The sequence below is a fragment of the Erpetoichthys calabaricus genome, chromosome 3, assembly GCF_900747795.2.
Source record: "Erpetoichthys calabaricus chromosome 3, fErpCal1.3, whole genome shotgun sequence".
Lineage (NCBI taxonomy): Eukaryota > Metazoa > Chordata > Cladistia > Polypteriformes > Polypteridae > Erpetoichthys > Erpetoichthys calabaricus.
The window spans coordinates 132,490,447-132,512,739 of record NC_041396.2 but is presented as its reverse complement, the minus strand read 5'-3'; the positions used below and the strand labels follow the sequence as shown (position 1 = coordinate 132,512,739).

At 38.3% G+C, this 22,293-nt stretch overlaps 1 protein-coding gene across 1 annotated transcript in view; it reads left to right on the top strand.

Moving 5' to 3' along the window:
• LOC127527241 (uncharacterized) overlaps positions 1-22,293 on the top strand; it is a 162,664-nt gene that overhangs the window by 36,441 nt on the left and 103,930 nt on the right. Inside the window, exon 2 of the mRNA XM_051925326.1 lies at positions 10,478-10,588. Coding sequence (XP_051781286.1) covers positions 10,564-10,588 — 25 coding nt within the window. The 5' untranslated portion in view covers positions 10,478-10,563. The remainder of the gene's footprint in view (positions 1-10,477; positions 10,589-22,293) is intronic.

Here is a 22,293-nt window from a genome sequence, read left to right as displayed (position 1 = left end):
TTCAGTTTAGAAACATCACAATGAAAATAGTAGAGGTGCAGAGGAAAGTGTAAAAGTCATTTTTAATAAACATTTCTTCATAAAATAATGTTGCAGATAGTCCCAGCTCAGGAAAATGTATAATTTGGAGGGTGTATGGTGTTGTAGTGCCAGTGATGTGTTATCATTGCATAAAATAATGCAATCAACTTTAAGCATCTGCCATATTAACATTTAAATAAACTGATATTAAATGTAGATAAACCACCAGACAGTGTGACTAAGAATATCTAAAGATGGCTAAGGCAGGTTCTTGAATCTCTTTAAAAACTTTATATGAAATTTCGCAATTAGGGGATTGGTGGTGTGGAGGTTAGCACTGCTGCCTGGGATATGGGATTTTATTTTCTAACAATATCAGTGTGGAATATAAAATGTCTCCTGGATTTTATATGTTTGGTTTTCTCCTGGGTTTCCAGTACCCTTTAAATTTCCAAACTTTTAGATTGTACTTTACATTGGCCCAGCATGAGCAAGCTTGGGTATCGGTGGCTGGTCTACTGACCAGGGTTGATTCCTACTTTGCAAATAATGGTGCATGGATAAGCTCCATCACCTTTATTTGTGGACAGAAATAAGTATATTTAGGGATTTAAAATGATACTTCTCAGACCAAAAAATGAAACAAAATCCCTCAATCTTCAGAAAAAATGCATAACATGAGTCTTTACAGTTGTAGCATGATCAATAGGCTAGAAATTATTTATCACATATAGTGTGGATTGCTGAATTGTTTCAATTCATTTAAAGCTTATTTTTTAAAATACATTTTACAATATTTCAGCATTTTTGAAAGCTTTCACTTAGCAGACCATGAAAACAAATTAATCTCAAGGAAGCTTTTGGCATTACTGGAACTTAATCAATACTTCATCATCAAGCTTTGGTCTCTCAGGCATCTCTGCTACAGTTACTCTTAACCCGACCCTTCTGGGAGAAATGCAATGCAAGCAGTTGATCATCTGCATAAATAAAAACTCTTCTTTTTAAAGGAATTAAGTTGTTGTTTATCAGCAAGATGCTCATTTCCAGTTGTCTCTGTGGATTTCTTTCAGTTTTCTGTCCCTTTAGCTGTTTGATTGAGAGTTAAGGCTATGTCACATTAGTCAAAATTTCCAGCAATTTTAAGTCTTACCCAATCATTTACATAATCTTAGCAGTCAGAGGCAGTCGGAAGCATGCTCCCATGATACTGACCACCTAATGTGACATGCAGTGACTGACTCCAACTAGCCAACAACTCTACCCAATAAAATCAAACAGGCTTGATTTTGTCTTTCGCAGTGCGTGTGCAAGCTGACAATGAATGCTAATCCAGAAATACAATGAATAGAATGTAGCAGCTTGAAATAAGAAACAACGCAAACAGAAGAGAGGCTTGCCTTTTTGATGTTTTGTGTTTTACAAACCGGAACAAAATGGAAAAAGAAAAAAATGGCCATGGATGAACTCATTGTACCTTCAAACCTGTTAACCCTCTGTACAGCACATTATTGGCAGTTACAAAAAGGGTCAAGCACAACTGTGGTGGAAGGTCAGTACACAGTTGGTAAATGTGATTTTACATTTGAATAATCTGACATGGTCCAGCAACAAAATCAGCAGTCCTCAAATCTGACTTACCCTATGACTAGAAGTTGTGTAATTTAACGTCAGGTTTACTTGTGTTTTTGGGGGATTGTTCTGCCCTGGCTGGGAGGTGCAAATGTGTTGGTATTATACATTTTATTTCTTAAAGCAAAATGTGTTTCTGGTTAGGTTAATTTTAAGGCCAACTGTTGTACTTATTTAAAGCTGTTCAAAGATGCTTAACAAACATTGCTGGGTCAGTATGCATCCACAAGAACAGGTAGTTTGAAAACCTAATTTTCTAGCATGACATCCTTTCTTTCAAAAAAAAAAAAAAACAAGTGACAATAGTGTAAAAGTGTATTAAGAAGGACAATGGCCAATAGGTGCACCATATGTTAGTGAAACAGAATTGCTAAGGTTCTGTTGAGCAGGTGAGCACAGAAACTGAACTTGGCAGATCAAAAATAAAATAAATCAGCTACTGCTGCACCCTGTATTTTACAACAGTGTAAAATAAGGGATTGTGTTAAAAAAAATGCTTTAGTTGCCTCATATTTTTATGCAATCGTTTTGTTCACCCCACTGAATTAAAGCTGAAAGTCTGCACTTCAACTGCATCTGAGTTGTTTCATTTAAAATTCATTGTGGTAATGTACAGAACCAAAATTAGAAAAAAGTTGTCTCTGTCCAAATATTTATGGACCTAACTGCACATGCTGCTGAAGTAAGGGCAGCTGTTTCGGGCAGGGAGGTTACATGATTAAAGCAGGCCTGACCCATCACTTTCAGGCACAGGCCATGAGTGATCAGAACAGGCGTACTGTGTGCAGATCTGGAAAGAAGTGCTATATTGATCTAAGAAGAGCACAGTCCACATATAACATATTCAGATAGCTCAGTTGGTAGTTACCCATACCTGGTAATTTTCTCAAATAGCTCACTGAATATGTGAAATGGGTATTTGTGATGGTCAGGAAACATCTTGAAGTCTGAAGCTGTTTGTAAGAAGAATGCCTCCTACGCTTCGCTGAATAGGAACTTTTACAGAACGCCACACAATATGATACTGCATGAGGCATTCCCCGGGTCTTTAATTTTATTTGCATCTAGCACACTCACTGAATTAATGAGTTTTATCACATTTTTGGAATCATGACAATCTTGTCAGCCTACAGGTTTGGGTCTTTGAAAATCTGTTCAGTTTAGATAAGCGTTGTGTGTTTAGAAATCACTTAAATGTAAGCAGTTTTTGCATACCGCAAGCAAAGTATTAAGGCAATTCCTTATGTTTGTAACTGCATATGCTATAAAGACAACACTACAATAAAACATCAAAACAAGACTTGGGAAAGCATACAGTGCATTCACAATACTTCAACCCCTCTTGAAGTCCAAACAGTACAGCCTGAGTACAAAGGTCAGACTTTATAAGTGCAATGCCAAGCCTGTTCTTTTGTATGGCTCTGAATATTGACTTGTTGAAAAGGGGGACATAAATAAGATCAATGCCTTCCACAATCAATGTCTCAGGAAGATCTGTCGTATCTTCTAGCCTGAGAAGATATCTAATGAAAACATTAACAAGAAAACTAAGAGCCAGAGTGAGGTGCTGGAGATCAAGCTTTGACGCTTAAGATGGCTTGGCTACGTCCTCAGAATGGACCAGAACCGTATACCTAAGGTTGTTCTGAGATGGACACCACCTGGGAAGCGCAAACAAGGCTAACCTAAAACAACCTGGCTGCGAACTATGATAAATGAGCTGAAGGAGATGGACCTAAAATGGGGTGAAGCAGAACATGTAGCTCAAGACAGGACCAGATGGAAGCAAATCATCAACACCTCATGCACCTTTCAGCATAAAGAGGAGTAATAAAAATAATAAATATGCTATAGATGTAGTATGTTATTTACAACAAATTAGGTGACCTGTGGTCACAGTTTAATAATGAATGGATAGAAGGAATAAAAAAATACACTCACTCAAATTGTGCACTGGCTTACTGGGCTGAATAAAAGTTCACTAGAACATTGCTAATAACATTTAAAAATCTGTTTCTTCATTTTAGTCAGTCAGTCATTATCCAACCCGCTATATCCTAACTGCAGGGTCATGGAGGTCTGCTGGAGCCAACCCCAGCCAACACAGGGCGCAAGGCAGGAACAAACTCCAGACAGGGCACCAGCTCACCGCAGGGCACACACACACACACCAAACACACACTAGGGACAAGTTAGGATCATCAATGCACTTAACCTGCATGTCTTTGGACTATGGGAGGAAACCCATGCAGACATGGGGAGAACATGCAAACTCCACGCAGGGAGGACCCAGGAAGCGAACCCAGGTCTCCTTACTGCGAGACAGCAGCACTACCACTGCGCCACCGTGCCACCCTCTTCATTTTTGTTTTGACCTTTATTCCTTTTTCCTACCATTTTACTATAAATAAATTAGTTGTTTTAAGACTATCTATTTAATGAGCAACATACTGCATACTGTGGAAATTTTCAATGCCTAGTTTGTCCTCTTCTCTATATTTAATCACAGAGTTCACAAATAGCCAAAAATTACAGCTTGGTACAAAGAAGTTAAATCCAGATTGCAATTTGACTGTTGGCATGGTTTTAATTTCTAAAGTAAGCTAGGCTGGAAATATTATTTGCTTGAAAAAAATGTGAATTGTACACTAGAGGCAGTAGTTTTGCTGTATGTTAATACAGAATTATAGTAAATACATTTTTGGTATGGCTTACATCAGATAAAATGTGTAATTAAATATTTAAGAGGATTTATTAGTTTGGCACATTTGTTATCACTACTGGCTCATTACTCCAAAGAGCTGTATTGAATTTCTCTATTCTTCAGTGTCTTTTACTTTCAAAACAGTCTTTCATTTTGCACTATTAAAAGGATGTGTGTTCAAAGAAATTCATTGTTATTAAGCTGGTTCTGCCACTTTCACCAAGCATACTGTAGTTGTATCAGCAAAATTCTTCTGAAGTCCCAGTTGTGGCTTTGTGCCACTCAGCTAAGTCAAATTGGTTATTAAACAGTACATTGTTTTTATGAACAACCTTCAAGTATTTGCAGAGTTAACAACAGTTTCGATGTAGGCTTTATCAATATTTGCTTAGTTTGTCTAGGTGTTGGTTCTCTTAAATGCACTAAGGATTTCTAACTGCCTTATTTGGCCAAACAAGTTCATACTTTCCTTGTTAGAAAATAAAAGGTAAATGTGCAAATGTCTTAAAGTTATCCTAGTCCTGACTATTAGAACAAAGATGTAGTTGTAAGCCTTATAAGGGACCTCGAGGTTATAGCTAGCCAAAGAGTAACTCTTCAATTCAAATCAAGTTTCTCTCCAAATCAGATTTAGTTTGGGTAGAAGACAGTAGCCAAAAGAAGAAGAAGAAGCAGAAGAAGGCACATCCTCTCTTATTGACCTTTGACTCACTAAAAATGGAGTGGATTAGTTTTTATACTCTATTATAGTTGTGCTGATAAGAATAAATAAATACTTGCCAGTATAATACATACTTTCCACATTTTCATGAGATTGGGATGGATGGAGTTCTAATGAAATTTAGAGCAATTTTTGTATTCATATTTGTTTAAATGTACTCATGTTGGAGGCAAATTTCCAGAAAAAGCTCAAGATAATCTAAGGTGTAAAGGTGTCATTTCATGAAAAGAAAACCTGCCCAGAGAATAACATACATTTGTGATATAAGTGAAATGTCAGACATTGAAAGACAAGGTATTGTAGAGACTTTGGCACTGTAGTTTCATTTCCAGCTTTACAGTGTGACTCTGAGAAAAGCACTTAATCTTAAAAAAAATAACTGTCAGCACCAGTAATATCTCCCGACCTTTTTAATTGCTCTGCAAAATAGCACCAACCAAATATATAATCTATATAATATATAATATCTAAGCTAATTATATTTTCCTGCGATGGGCTGGCGCCCTGCCCGGGATTTGTTCCTGCCTTGTGCCCTGTGCTGGCTAGGATTGGCTCCAGCAGACCCCGTGACCCTGTGTTAGGATACTGACTGATTGACTGATTAATTATATTTTCCCCCTCATGCTCTCTTTACTGTATTCAGGCCATATGCTAATTTTGTCATCTCGGATATATCTTTACTGCAAATAATTATAAAGATTCAAACTGACCTTAAAATTAGGTACTTTAAATTGTACAAGCCTTAACAAACGTAATTTCATAATGACTCCTTTAGTTTTATATTTCATGCTCTTCTGCAGCACTTTGTAGGAAATGTTGGTACTGTTATTCAGACAGTATCTATGCCAGTATTATCTTGTACTAACAGAGTTATCTACTTTTACTTCTGTCTGGTGGTGTTATCTCACTGAGATAAAGGGGAATCTTATCAGAAGGCAGTGGTTGAGACATGCTACTACAGACTGGCTAAATGAAAGGTGAACAATAGTCTTCATTTGTTATTCATTCAGTTTGACATGATGTCCACCTAGGAGACAGGCTTTATCTAGCCTTTCTTGTAAATGCAAATTAACTCCATGTCTTCTTTATTAAATTTATTTATTAGATGTATTTCACAAATTACACAGGAATGCAAGGACTGGTGCATTTGACTTTTGGAGTATCAGATGTTGTCATACAGTATAGATTATGACATATACAGTATATGAGCTAAATTTATATAAGTTATATCAAGAAAAATGTGATCAGATTTGAACCCAGGAGCAGTGAGACTACCTCTTTGACCACCGTGCCAACAATTAACTACAAAAAAATCCAACACTTAAAGACATAACTGAAATAGTAACTTCAAGGCTTGCAGTGTCCTTCATGCTCTATGTAATCTTTTCAATTTTTTTGTCTATTGAAATGTTTAAAAAATCCCACTAACCTATGGCTTTCACAGTTCCATCCCACCTTAAAAGCATTTTCACACTGAGTGACGCAGTTCCTTTTATACTTATTAATCTTCTTTTAAGTATGTATTTATTCCACTTGAAATGTATTCCTTTAATTGTCTTAAAACATTTCCTGTACAAATGTGAGTTTAGACCCTGGTGTAAATAACAGTGTGTCTTAAATAGCAGCATGCATTTGTCATTCATGTGCTCATTAAGAGAATAATTTAACAACAGACACTATGAAGAAACAAGAAAGAAAAATGGTAATAAAAACTGTACAGTCCCTGTTAGCAAAACATCTACTTCTTTCGGCTGCTCCCGTTAGGGGTTGCCACAGCGGATTATCTTCTTCCATATCTTTCTGTCCTCTGCATCTTGTTCTGTTACACCCATCACCTGCGTGTCCTCTCTCACCACATCCATAAACCTTCTCTTAGGCCTTCCTCTTTTCCTCTTCCCTGGCAGATCTATCCTTAGCATCCTTTTCCCAATATACTCAGCATCTCTCCTCTGCACATGTCCAAACCAACGCAATCTCGCCTCTCTGACTTTGTCTCCCAACAGTCCAACTTGAGCTGACCCTCTAATGTACTCATTTTATAGTCCTGTCCATCCTCGTCACACCCAGTGCAAATCTTAGCATCTTTAACTCTGCTACCTCCAGCTCTGTCTCCTGCTTTCTGGTCAGTGCCACTGTCTCCAACCCATATAAAATAGCTGGTCTCACTACCGCCCTGTAGACCTTCCCTTTCTCTCTTGCTGAAAACCTGTCTGTCACAAATTACTCCTGACACTCTTCTCTACCCATTCCACCCTGCCTGCACTCTCTTTTTCACCTCTCTTCCACAATCCCCATCACTCTGTACTGTTGATCCCAAATATTTAAACTCATCCACCTTCACCAACTCTACTCCCTGCATCCTCACCATTCCACTGACCTCCTTCTCATTTACACACATGTATTCTGTCTTGTTCCTACTGACCTTCATTCCTCTCCTCTCTAGACCATATCTCCACCTCTCCAGGGTCTCCTCAACCTGCTCCCTACTATCGCTACAGATCACAATGTCATCAGCAAACATCATAGTCCATGGGTACTCCTGTCTAATCTCGTCTGTCAACCTGTCCATCACCATTGCAAATAAGAAAGGGCTCAGAGCTGATCCCTGATGTAATCCCACCTCCAACTTGAATGCATCCGTCACTCCTACCACAGACCTCACCACAGTCACACTTCCCTCATACATATTCTGTACAACTCCTACATACTTCTCTGCTACTCCCGACTTCCTCATACAATATCACAGCTCCTCTTGAGGCACCCTGTCATATGCTTTCTCCAGGTCCACAAAGATGCAATGCAACTCCTTCTGGCCTTCTCTAAACTTCTCCATCAACATCCTCAGAGCAAACATTGCATCTGTGATGCTCTTTCTTGGCATGAAACCATACTGCTGCTCATTAATCATCACCTCACTTCTTAACCTAGCTTCCACTACGCTTTCCCATAACGTCATGCTGTGGCTCATCAATTTTATTCCTCTGTAGTTTCTGCAGTCCTGCACATCCCCCTTATTCTTAAATATCAGCACCAGTACACTTCTTCTCCACTTCTCAGGCATCCTCTCACTTTCCAAGATTCCGTTAAACAATCCTGTTAAAAATTCCACTGCCATCTCTCCTAAACACCTCCATGCTTCCATAGGTATGTCATCTGGACCAACAGCCTTTCCATTTTTCATCCTCTTCATAGCTGTCCTTACTTCCTCCTTGCTAATCTGTTGCACTTCCACATCATCCAACCTCTTCTCTCTCGTTCTCTTTATTCATCAGCCTCTCAAAGTACTCTTTCCATCTGCTGAACACACTCTCCTTGCTTGTGAGTACATTTCCATCTTTATCCTTTATAACCCTAACCTGCTGCACATCTTTCCCAACTCGCTTCCTCTGTCTAGCCAATCGGTACAGGTCCTTTTCTCCCTCCTTAGTGTCCAACCTCTCATCATACACCTTTACTTAAGCCTTCGCCAACTCTCTCTTCACCTTGCACCTTATCTCCTTGTACTCTTGTCTACTTTCTGCATCTCTCTGACTATCACACTTCTTCTTTGCCATCCTCTTCCTCTGTATACTCTTCTGTATTTCCTCATTCCACTACCAGGTTTCCTTTTCCTTCCTCCTCTTTCCAGATGTCACGCCAAGCACCCTTCTTGCTGTCACCCTTACTACATTTGCCGTAGTTTCCCAGCTGTCTGGTAACTCTTCACTACCACCCAGTGCCTGTCTCAACTTCTCCCTAAACTCAACCTTGCAGTCTTCCTTTTTCAACTTCCACCATTTGATCCTTGGCTCTGCCCTCACTCTCTTCCTCTTCTTGATCTCCAATGTCATCCTACAGACCACCATCCTATGCTGCTTAACTACGATTTCCCCTGCCACCATTTTGCAGTCTTCAATCTCCTTCAGATCAACTCTTCTGCATAGGATGTAATCTACCTGTGTGCATCTTCCTCCACTCTTGTACGTAACCCTATGTTCCTCCCTCTTCTTAAAATACGTATTCACCACAGCCATGTCCATCCTTTTGGCAAAATTCACTATCCTCTGACCTTTTTCATCCCTGTCCTTGACACCATACCTACCCATCACCTCCTCCTCTCCTCTGTTCCCTTCACCAATATGCCCATTGAAATCCGCTCCAATCACCACTTTCTGTCCTTTGGGTACACTGTTCATCACTTCATCCAACTCACTCCAAAAATCTTCTTTCTCATCCATTGCACACCTAACTTGCAGTGTATGCACTAATAACAATCATCATCACACCTCCAATTTCCAGCTTCATAATCATTACTCTGCCTGACACTATTTTCACCTCCAAAACACTCTTGACATACTGTTCCTTCAGAATAACTCCTACCCCATTTCTCATCCCATCCATACCATGATAGAACAATTTGAATCCACCTCCGATCCACCTGGCCTTACTCCCCTTCCATTTAGTCTCTTGCACGCACAATATATCAACCTTCTTTTTCTCCATCATATATGCTAACTCTCTACCCTTACCAGATATACTGCCAACATTCAAAGTTCCTACCCTCACTTCCACTCTCTTTATTTTCCTCCTCTCCTCCTGCCTCTGGACACGTCTCCCCCCTCTTCTCCTCCTTCTTCTTTGGCCAACAGTAGCTCAATTTCCGCCAGCACCCTGTTGGCTAACAGTACTGGTGGTGGTCGTTGTTAACCCTGGGCTCGACCGACCCTGTTAGTAAAACAAAAGTAAAAAAAAGTAAAACAGATTCAAATAAAAAAAAAACATACAGCCACATTAAATATAGACATAACAAAAAAATAAATTAACATTGAAATCCAATAGGCAGCAGTTAATAAGGTGGTGGAAACAAATCAAAAAAATAAAAAATCAGATGGACAGTGGTATTTACCAACTGGATCTGGGAAATTCTTAAAATAAGGGATGGGTAAGTAAAGCTCCATTTCCAGACATCTGTAAGATATTTACACTCCCTGTGTGCTCCACATTTTCATCTGTGGAGCCATTTCGAGTGTAACTGAAGTGAATGGAGTAATGGACTTCTGATTAAAAAGTGGTCAACTCTGAAGCGAATGATTACAGAACTAACACATTTGGAAGGGGTGACATTACACAGCTCCTCATTTTTCACATCAGGACTTCTGTTCATTATACTAACTTTTTATAAAATAACTTTTAGATGTCGCATTGCTGTCTGCTACTGTGAAGATCCTTACCACATTTTGATGTTTTTGAGCAAAATGTGCACATATGACAAAGTCTACTGCTTATGAGATGAGATGTTCACTGACAGCTAAGCATAATAATGGATGCATGCATAGATAATTGCATTTTACAAACTGCTAACAGCAACCATTTATTTTTATCTGTATATTAAAACATTTATTTGTTTCTTTTTATCCCAGACAGTGCTCTTGATTCAGTTCCTCAGAAACTAAAAAAGGCAGAACTGGAAAGCAGGAAAATGTGAGAACAACAGCAAGAAGAAATAATGGATCACAGTGATTTGCCAGCAGGTATGATTATGGTTGAAAGAGCGTGTTTATGTGATGCCAATATGAAGTGTGGCCCAATATGAACGAGAATCCTCAAGCAAACAATTTAACCTCCAGCACATTGTCAGACAAAAGGTTGCTGGGGTTTAAAATGTAACAACCTGAATTAAGTTAAGGTGTAGAAAATGTAATCTGCCATACATTTGTGTACAACTAGTGGTGCTGCTTGACACCCACACTCCATGAGCATGTCACATGTGACTTTTGTGGCACATAAGTAGGCAGGCAGGCAAAAATTTTCAGTGTAAATTTATATTACTATATTGGGGGTGGGATGGGGTTGGTGGTTTTCTAAATGTATGCCATCTCACTAATCGTTGTAGGGTACAAAGCTTGAATGCTTGAATTAAGATTAAATTTATAAGGTTTAGGAAACTTTCCTCCAACTGATTTACACTTCCTCAAAGCCCTCCTTAAACTCAGAGGTGGGTAGTAATGAGTTACATTTACTCCGTTACATTTACTTGAGTAACTTTTTAAAAAAATTGTACTTCTAAGAGTAGTTTTACTGCACCATACTTTTTTACTTTTACTTGAGTACATTTGTTAAGAAGAAACGCTACTCTTACTCCGCTACATTGGGCAACACTCGAATCGTTACTTTTTTTCCATTATATACGCTCAATTGATATATGATTTAATGTATTTCTTTTTGACATAATTCTCTGAGTTGTAAAATGCATATACATAATACAGTATATAAAATGAAACTACTATATAGCTAATACTGTTATGCATCTGTCTAGTGCCTTCTCTGTCTGCCTATTATATAAGTGCCTTCCCTATCTATCCGTTTATCTGTGCCTTTCACATGTGAATGTACTCTCACTGCCTGCTTGCCTTTCTGCTGCACCTGTCATATAGTGCCTTTCACATCTATCTATCTATCTATCTATCTATCTATCTATCTATCTATCTATCTATCTATCTATCTATCTATCTATCTATCTATCTATCTATCTATCTATCTATCTATCTATCTATCTATCTCTCTAGCTGTATTTTTTTTCTCCTGACAGTTTTATATCTTCTATTATACAGTACCTTCCCAGTTTATCTATCTAGTAACTTCTCTGATTGTGCATTAATCAGTGATCTGTCCTACAGTGTATGTCTTACAGAACTTAATCATAAGAACAGTTATAAGGACATTTGTTCATGTTAATTGCAGTCTCAATTTTTAATTTTTTTGAAAAGAGCATCCTACATCTATTATATAGTGACTGTGTCAACTGTGTCAACTATCCGCGACTGGCCAGTCAAGGTAAAGTGAGACTTCTTGTACGTGCACAAGCTGCCTTGTTCTAATGTTATTTTCTATCAGCTGTGCTATTTGGAGGGCAAGTGAATATGCAGTATTATACTGTCAGTGTACAGTGTATCTTGCCACTGTAAGTAGTTTGCACTGTTCAAATATATATGTTACTTACTGTACGTATTGGCTTCAAAAGCATTGTTGTGAAAAACTGAGATTTGGAACTTTGTGTTATTTGTGCATCTTTATTTTGTAAAGATGTTATTTATTTGTACTCATTTTTTTTGTTTTATTATTTGCACATTATTTTATGATTTTGTCTGTCTTATTACAACATTTCTAAAAAATAAACAATTTATTATGATCAAACAGTTACTCAGTACTTGAGTAGTCTTTTCACCAAATACTTTTTTACTCTTATTTGAGTAATTTTTTGGATGACTACTTTTTACTTCTACTTGAGTAAAATTATTTTGAAGTAACGCTACTCTTACTTGAGTACAATTTTTGGCTACTCTACCCACCTCTGCTTAAACTCCCTCACCACCTCTGCAATAGCAGCAGCACCAGGAGCCCCATGTCACCGTCTATAGCCAACACATCACAGGACACAATCATGCACATATGGAGAGAACAGGCTAAGGCGAGCCACCTCAACTACCTAGGGAACCATAAACAAAATTAACAATGTGATCAAAGATAAATAGTTCAATTCGGCGATCCTGTGATAAATAAGGGCACACGGAAAAAATGGAAAGCAAACCAGACTGACCAAGTAATTTCTGTCATATCAAGTGAATTCATTGTGTTTAAGATGTCATCAGTCTTGTATATAAATAACATGAGATAAATTCGGCACACTGTTACATCTTAGTTTTAAGTTTCATAGGCTATAATATGAAGTCATAAATGTGGAATGACTGTGGATGTGATATGTTGTATAACGCTGCTTTCTGGAAATGCTGGTTGTAGGGTAAAATGTGCCACAAGTTTTTGGGCAGATTGTTCGTGCCTTGATGTACCCCAATCAAAAGCACATTTATATTGTATTCAAATGTGATTAAATTAAATATTAATGTACATTTAAGTGTTATTTTTTGATAACAGTTTATGGTATGTATCATGAGACAACTCCATAAAACACGAATGGCAGTGTGGTGTAATGGTTAAGGCTGAGGTTGTGGGTTCCAAGCCTACTACTGTCATTATGTGACCATGAGCAAGTCACTTCAGTTTGGAAAAAAAAAGAAATGTAACCAATTGTATCACTCAAGTATTTTAAAATGCATCAGATAAAGGTATCTGTCAAATAAGTAAATATAAATGAAAGTGAACAAAAAAATGTTAGCAGGCAATCCTGAAAAATGCAACTGGAGGAAAAACACAAAGAAAGTGAACAAAACAGCATTAAAAAATGACAAATTGAGAATAATTTTGTCCAAGGAAAAATCAAAGGGGGCAGCAACCAAACTATTTTAGAAGACTCTATATGGATGTTGTGCTAAATGACAATGAAGAAAATACAATAATCCTCTGCTCTATTGTGGTTCAGCTATCGCACCCCCTCTACATCACGGATTTATTAATACTATTATTATTACTAGGGTGCTCCGTCCCCTGCTCGCTTCGCTCGCCCACCCCCCTCGTTTGGTTTACCAGATAAACAATTTAAAGAGATTGTTATTTTCATGGGAATTGTTACATATGCATTATTTTCATTCTTACTATAAAACCTTTGTAAATACAATATTTGTCCTTTATTTCTTGCCCCGGGCATGGTTAAATATCTTTCTCGCGGCACTTATAATGCTGGTCGTGTTGTGAAGGGGGGGTCTGAACGCACACTAAAGAGATGCGTTCGGTTCAGCTTGTGTCTTGCTGCTGCTGCTGGCCAGCTGTGTGTTGTGCTTGTCGCGCTCTGCGTCAATCACTTAAAAGCCTGTACAGCAGCTGTCCTTTTGCCACTTCGCGTCTCTGCCGTTCGCTTTGTGATTGGGGGAGGAGCTGAATGAACGTTAAGCAGATGTGGACAGATCAGCTACTGGCTTTGTGCTGCTTCTGCCAAGATGCATGCCTGTTCTGTTTGCTCTGCGCATTCTGAAGGAGTAGTAGGACAAGGGGGAATGGTGTGTGTGTGTGCGTGAGTGTGTGTGTGTGACGGTTGAATGCACGCTTAGGAGAAGTGCTCAATCGCTCAAACCCCCCCCCCTCCCCCTCCCTGGGAGGTGGGCTATGCTCCTGCCACTTTGTCTTGGGAAGGGGGGAGCTGAATGTATGCTAAGGAGAAGTGGACTTTGTGCTGGCTCTGTGATGCTTGTTTTTCAGCTTGTCATACTGCGTGTCAATCATTTAAAAGCCTCTACAGCAGCTCTTATCCTGTCTCACTGCCTTGTCTTGCATGAAGTTAAAATGTTTTATAATAGAGAGATGTTACTCATATCCTTAGCCTGACATCCACATATCATAAGTGTTTACAAAGTGTGTTTTAATAAGTTTACATGTGTTTAAAGCGTGTGGGATGGGTATTTTAAGGCTTAAACTATAAAAAAAAAATGTGGTCTTTCTATATCGCGGATTTTCACCAATCGCGGGTGGGTCTGGAACGTAACTTCCGCGATAGGCAGGGGATTACTGTACTCAAAAAGAAACAAGTGCTGAAGACTATTTGACAATGCCTGTAGTGGATGACTTTGCTGGGATATCCAGCTGCTGTCACTATATTGGTGTACTGGAGACAAGTTAAGAAAATAAACTTGAAGCAAAATTCATAGACGGAGGCACAGTGTGTCCTGTGCTTGGCAAGCGATCCGTCACATTTAAAGAAATATTAGAAAAAAATGTTTATTCTTTCAATGGAATCTTGAAAAGTGAAATGTGGAGTAAGCTTCAACTTTCAAAGCCTGGAACATGATCACAAAAGTGTACACTTTCTCTCCTTTTCCTTGTAGTTTATTCTCATCTGTCACCAATGTGCACACAAACACACCACACATTTTTGTTAACATTTTGAGCTATAAAGTTTGTTAAAGTGAAAGCATTAAAAATAATGTTAAGTTGAAGATGCATACACAATTTTGATAAAGTTATGTCAAACACTTCGGTGGGCTGACGCCCTGCCTGGGGATTTGTTTCCTGCCTTGCGCGCAGTGTAGGCTGGGAATGGCTCCAGCAGACCCCCGTGACCCTGTGTTAGGATATAGCGGGTTGGAGAATGACTGACTGACTAACTAACTGTCTTATGTCAAACAAATAGCTCATTGTTATGTTAAAGATAGACGTCAAAGTTTAAATGTTAATATTACATTTGAATCTCACACTCACAAAACTTGTTCCCTCTCTCTTTATCTTACAAACATAGTTTGTTGAAAAGATAAACTGATCCAAACCATTTATTACAATGATGAAAATAAAAACAAAGCATGAAAGCTTTTATTTTGAAGCCAATCACATCCAAGGCGCCTAGCATTTTCTGTTATTATATTAAAATAAAAAGTTATAGTATTTCACAAAATGGTGTCATTTTATATTGTTCTTAATTTAAATTAAGAATTAAATTAATACATTCATTTAAATGCATGTGTGTTGCATGGGCCAAAATTTGACAGTGTTTTATATGGCCAAAATATGGGCCCCAGCCACAAAGTTATATATCAGACAGTGAGGCCGGCAGGTGCTGAAGCACATAGCACATAAAAATTGCTTATGCTCTCTTTCATTACTCAAAACAGAGTTCCAAATTGCCTCTTGATGAAACATCAGCACATCGTTACACAACATCAACATCATTAAAAGGGGCTTCCATGGCTGAGTAGCGGGACACAAGCCTAAGATCATTATGCTCAATGGTGGCTGGAGTGTTGTAAAGCACACCACCATTGGACTCAGGGGAACTGGAAACATGTTCTCCAGTGTGATGAATCATACTTCACCATCTGGCGGTCTGATGGACGAATCTGAGTTTGGCAGATGCCAGAAGAATTCTACCTTCTGGACTGTAAAGTTTGATGAAGGAGGAATAAAGGACTGGAGCGGTACTTCAGGGTTTGTTTTGGCTAAGCCCCTTAATTTCATTGAAGAGTACTGCGAATACTACAACACAAAAAGACATTTCAGGCAATTGTGTACTTCCAACTTTGTAGCAAAAGTTTGGGGAAGGCCTTTTTCTGTTCTGGTATCACTGTGCCCTTGTGCACAAAGTCAGGTCCATAAAGACATGGTTTAATGACTTTGGCATGGATGAACTTAGGTGGCCTGCACAGAGTCCTAACCTCAGCCATATTTAACACTGAATGAATAGAAAATCTGATCATGAGCCAGGTTTTCTCATCCAACATCAATTCATAACCTCACAAATGTTGTTTTGGCTGAATAGATACAAATTCCCACAAACACACACCAAAGTTTTGCGGAAAGTGTTCCATGAAGAGAGGAAACTGTATTAGCCACAAAACTCCATTTTAATAATTATAGTTTTGGAATGGGATGTTAAATCAGCTCATATAGGAGTGATAGCCAGGTGGCCATAAACTTTTGGCCATATAGTGTATTATATTGCACAAACTAAAAACAGTGAACTGTGCAAATTTACTTTAATATATCATTCAAAGACACTATTTCTAGATAGCTAACTTTATAAGCTATTCTTCTAAATTATGGGCTCGAACCAAATTAACCCTTGAGGAATGAGGAGTGAAAAACGACAACACTGGTAAGTGTAATTATTAAATACCTGCTGATTCATATTCTTATACTTAATTATTCCACAAAGGATTGTAGAGAATTTGTCTTAGCCTAATACAATGTTGACAAGAAGGTCTCAAGATTTGTTTGAGTGGTTAATAAAAATTGTCAAAGCAAAGATCTTAGTGTTAGATGAGTTAGGAGTACTGATGGAGAATAAGTTTTCCATTGGTATCAGACATTCTGGGAAGTCAATAACTCAGGAACAATAAGTAGGATGTTGTTAGTGTTGTTCAAGAAGGGAGAAAGAACAGTGACTTTGATTTAAGATATATCATTTTCAGAGGCAGAAATAGCCTTTTAAGGAAATTCTGAACCCAGTGGATATTCCATTTTTAGAGGCATCTCTGGGTGGCTAACAGTTGGTTTCCCTTTAAAAACACGGAACAAGATGTGTGTTCCAGGTACCAAGGGAACATTGTAAGGTAAAAGCTGTTTGAAACTGCATACCTAATAAACTAGGACATCCTGACTTAATTTGTACCAGAATATATAAATTAGAGATGAGATCATATAACATGTAAACTTTTTATTGTGTTCTCATAAAAAAGTCATATTCTATGAACCAGTTATTTACACAAGACGTTTAATGATTAACAATTGTGGGATGATACTGCAATAGCATGGGAATGTGCCATTTATCTGTGTGCTGACTGGGGTAACTGAAATGCTTTCTAGCTATTATATATAAATGAACCAAGCTAATTAAAGGAAGCTATTCTGTTAATCCATTCAGTCTTGCAATGGAGAACCCAGCTGCTCACATTGCAAGTCTACACCACTTGGTGTAAATAAGGAACATCCATTTTGGATATCATTTTCAATGGTGACTCATGACTACTCTTTTATTAAATGAACATTTTCAGCAACAATCATTTATATGTACAGTATATCTCATTATTACTATATAAGGTACTTATTTTCTTAATGTAATGTAATCATGTTAAACACTTATATCCATTAGGGTCTCACTATTTGAATGTTAACAGTAACCCTGATCGTGTTTCTAAATCTAATATCCATCCACACATGTTCTGAACCTCTCACAGACGCCATAAAGCAACATCAATTCTAACTTGTCCTGACTGGCAGGAAAATGGATAACTAATTTCTTGAGAAAACCACCAGATGCTAGCAAAAGGCGAAACAAAAGACAATAAGAATAAACCAAAGTAAACTTCATTGTCAAATAACATGCAATAAGTCGAAAACCAGGGAAGACATGAAAAGTAATCACACTTGAAGTCAAAATGAAAGTAAGGATTTTATCCACAGATCGCATAAAGTTCACAGTGAAAGGTGGACGACCCTGGACAAAATGCCCCTAGAAAATGCGGGAAGTTACCCTGACAACGGTACACAAATGGCTTTTCTTAAAGGAAAAGGCTACAAAACATCAGTTTTCAGTTTAAATCATGACATAAGTCAGGAAGCAGGGCTTGGTCCACTGCAAGATTTGGTGTGGCTGGCTGAATAGCCAGTCAACTAAGAATGTTCTTGCAGATACAGGGATAAGGTGCACACACCACAGAGACAGTACTTGATCTGAAATCGCCACTTCCTTCCTGAACTTAGGAAGGAGCAGCCCTAACCACTGCACCAGCATGCTTCCTCCCCAATCTCACAATAAACACTTAACTTGCTGGCCAAGCCCATAAATTAGTTTAACTGATACACTTTATGTATTGTATAATGGCACACACACCATTATCATCTCATATCAGTACTTTTTATTTCACCTGAGATTAGTCTGGAATTCACATCATAGTTTAATTAAAACTCACTCAAGAAGAAAATGTGCCTTGTGATCAAACCATGTTCTTGTCAACACAGCAATTGTATTGTTGACAAAGAACAGTCATATGTGGAATAAAGGTTACTCCTTTAGATTTTAGTGTTTTGTTGTTCGACTGGGTATGGAATGCATAATTAAATATGAGCATGATTCCTTATTCAGACAAAGGCAGATAGACTGTTACATTATCCTCTGCAGATATAGTAATAGCCTAATTGGCACTGAAAAATCAGTATTTGTATAAATTTTATTAAACTGGATTATGCAATCAGTTCTTTAACTCCAGACTAACAATCCACAATGTTGATTATGAGTTCTTCCACTTAAATTTAAATTTAGTTGATGATATTGAGTTGACACTTGCATATAATTCTAGCAAGTCAAGGACAGTGGAATAGAGGTAATTCTGCTGCTTATTAGACCCCCACCCTAGGTTTGAATCTCATGCCCAGAAATTGTCAGTTTGCGCATGCCTTCTGTGGCTCTATGTATTTTTTTTCTGCAAAACAATTCTACCATGTTTGACTTTGCTGTAAGCAAAAAATAAGTGGCTTCTATTGGTTGTGCTGAACACTGAGGAATTGAAACACAGCGTGCCATCACACCAATTATGACACTCATTGCTGTGTGGTAAATATGCATAGTCTCTCACTGCTAGTTGGTTTTATTTGAATGCTGTTACAACTTTGCTTGTCAGTAATCAGTCATCCTTTATTACACATGGAACTGTCACTCAGTACTCTCTGCTCTCTATGTCTCACTCTGAATTCTGCATAGTTTCCTGATGTTTATATGATGTCACGGATTGTGCTGTATTTTAAGGTTAGTTTAATTTTGTTGCTTCCCTTACAGTTTAGATAATAGTTTCCAAATGCAAACTATAAGCCTGCCAAGTATGCTATGCTAATGTAATTGGTGATCTATCCATGCTGCAGTCAAATTGAGCCACTCCTAAGCTACCTAACCATCATTATGAAATAATTTGCCTGCATATGTACTGTATGAAAATGAAATGTAAATTGGCACAAACCTTCGCAGGCAGACATTCTAGTCTATTGTTCATTCCATGTTCTTTATTTTGAGTGCTTAATTGTAAGTTACTCGGTTTGTCATCATACAACCTTACATAAAATGACTTCAGGATTATCTTTTCTTAAAGGTATGATGACAGTAGCAGTATGTGCAATGATAAGTATGTTGCAAACATCATCATAGTCTTAAGGACTAAACTAAATGACAATATTTAAGTACCTTAGATTTTTATTTAATTGTTATTTATAATGAACTACAGCATACTTTGTAATATTGTAGCACAGTGGTTAGTATTTTTTCCCATCATTTCCAGAGTCCAAACTTTATATTCTGGCCTGGTCTGTCTGTACATTGTTCACCAATTTAAAAAAAAAAAAACAAGTAGACCACACCACCAATACCATGCAGATCTGGTGATTGTAAGTTGGCTGTAAGTGAGTGAGTGTGGCTGTATGCATGACTATGCCTTGTGATAAATCCATGCACTCTCTGCGTGGTTCCTTTCTTGCACCCAGTGATAGGCTCCAGCTGCCTAAAACATTATAAAGTATAATAGTTGGATGTTTCTGGTTATAAGCCCCTACCTTTAGAGCATTTACTTACCAGATCCCTCTAGTGTTATCGAAAGGCTTCCCTAGTGTAACCGAGAGAATTCTCATTAGGAAGACAAGTTTCAGTTGACCAAATCTGAAGTGCAATTGTTTGTGGTTATTATTAAACCAGTAACTGTGCACTGCACGGATACACTTGACTTGAGCATTCATAGTTTTCATCCTCTCTCTCTGCACGTTTAGCATTTGTTTGCTCAGAGGTTGATGCACTAGCAGCCCGCTTCTTCTTTTCTTTCGTCTGCATCTTTTTGCGTTAAAACTGATTAAGTCAGTTTTTGTGTTGCAATTACTTAGTGCATTTTCCTTAATTGGGCGGCACGGTGGCGCAGTGGGTAGCGCTGCTGCCTCGCAGTTGGGAGATCTGGGGACCTGGGTTCACTTCCCGGGTCCTCCCTGTGTGGAGTTTGCATGTTCTCCCCGTGTCTGCGTGGGTTTCCTCCGGGCGCTCCGGTTTCCTCTCACAGTCCAAAAAACATGCAGGTTAGGTGGATTGGCGATTCTTGGCCTTAGTGTGTGCTTGGTGTGTGGGTGTGTTTGTGTGTGTCCTGCGGTGGGTTGGCACCCTGCCCAGGATTGTTTCCTGTGTTGGCTGGGATTGGCTCCAGCAGATCCCCGTGACCCTGTGTTCGGATTCAGCGGGTTAGAAAATGGATGGATGGATGGATGGATTTTCCTTAATTTTTCATTTAAGCTGGCACTTAAGTTTTCAATCTGTCTCAAGAATGATTTAAGATATGAATAGGTAGGGGAAGTGATGGCGCATGCGCCGCAAGGCCGCCTTGCTGGCCGCTGCTGAGAGTTGATTCTACAATACAATAAAATAAAAATAAAAAGAGTAATAACCTTGGAGGTCAATCATCACCTCAAAAGCAGATAGTAAACATCATGTAATACTTTATATGTGTACAAAATTTCAGGTCAGTACAGTAGGTCAAACAGTTTGCGAGCTACAAGTGATTTAAAATCCTGGACAGACAAACGAAAAGCCACGCTAACGTATTATATATAAAGATATCCCATACTCATACTTATATGCAAAGTATAAAAAACTGACACACCAACAGGCCAAAGCCTAAACCTTTAAAAGAATCTGTAATATGAAAACCAGGGCAGAGCAAAAAATACAAATGAAACAACCCTTTACTCACATGGATGGCTTTAAGAGAGATATCAGTTACGGACCAAGCATTCAAGAATGTAATCTTCAGAAGCCACAAAGTGATGGAGAGCCAATCACAAAGAATCTCTAAGTCTAATTTGATCTAGCACTCAGAAAAACACACCAGTTAGAAAGTGTCTATTAAAAGTTATAGACAAGTCTAAAATATTTAGTTCTATCTGATCATAGCTGCTAAAGTGAGGAAAGCTGTCAAAGGCCGGGTTTATACTTCACGTAACGCGACACATACTGAAGTGGATTTACTGTTTATACTTTCGCATGTACTTTACATAAATCTGAAAGAATCCAGCAGGTGGCAGTGCGAGATATTATCACGGTGAGAACATGTTCAGCTTCTTTGTGTTGTGAATTGTGTGGAACACCCATTAAATTCCGATGACACCTTACCACAATATCTCTGACAAGGATGTTTAATGATTAAATCCATCAATCCAGGGATGTGTCCATTCTAGCAAGCGCTGGGCACGAGGCAGAAACAATCCCTGGACATGGCCTCAGCTCATCGCAAGGTGAATACAAGCACACACATACACTGGAGTCATTTTACTGGCACCAAATCCCCAAATCTGCATATCTTCGGAAGGAAACCGGAGCACAGTGTGGAAACCCAGCAGAAAAACATGTAAACTCCAAGCAGGGAATACCAGCGACGTGACTCCCTATGAGACAGCAGTGCTACCGCTCCACTACCGTGTCACCCCATGTGTGTAATTATTAACAGTATTCATTATTTAAATGAAATTAACGATTTATCTGTAAAATGTAACATACATACTTTAATGCATTTCATCATGAAAGTGATATCAAGTATAAATCTAAATTTGCAGAGAGTTGGAATATCATACATTTAATGTGTTCTGTATGGTGATCTATTGCTGCTTGCTGCTGCTGTCAAGTCAGGAGGAAGTCCAAGAAGCTCGTAGTGATTAAAAACTGTAATGACGTTTATGACGGTCTGCTTTAATGATAAAGTAAACTATTATGAGGTTAAAGTGAACATTTCGAGATTAAAGCCGAAATTTACACTTTAATCACAAAATACACGTGTTCACC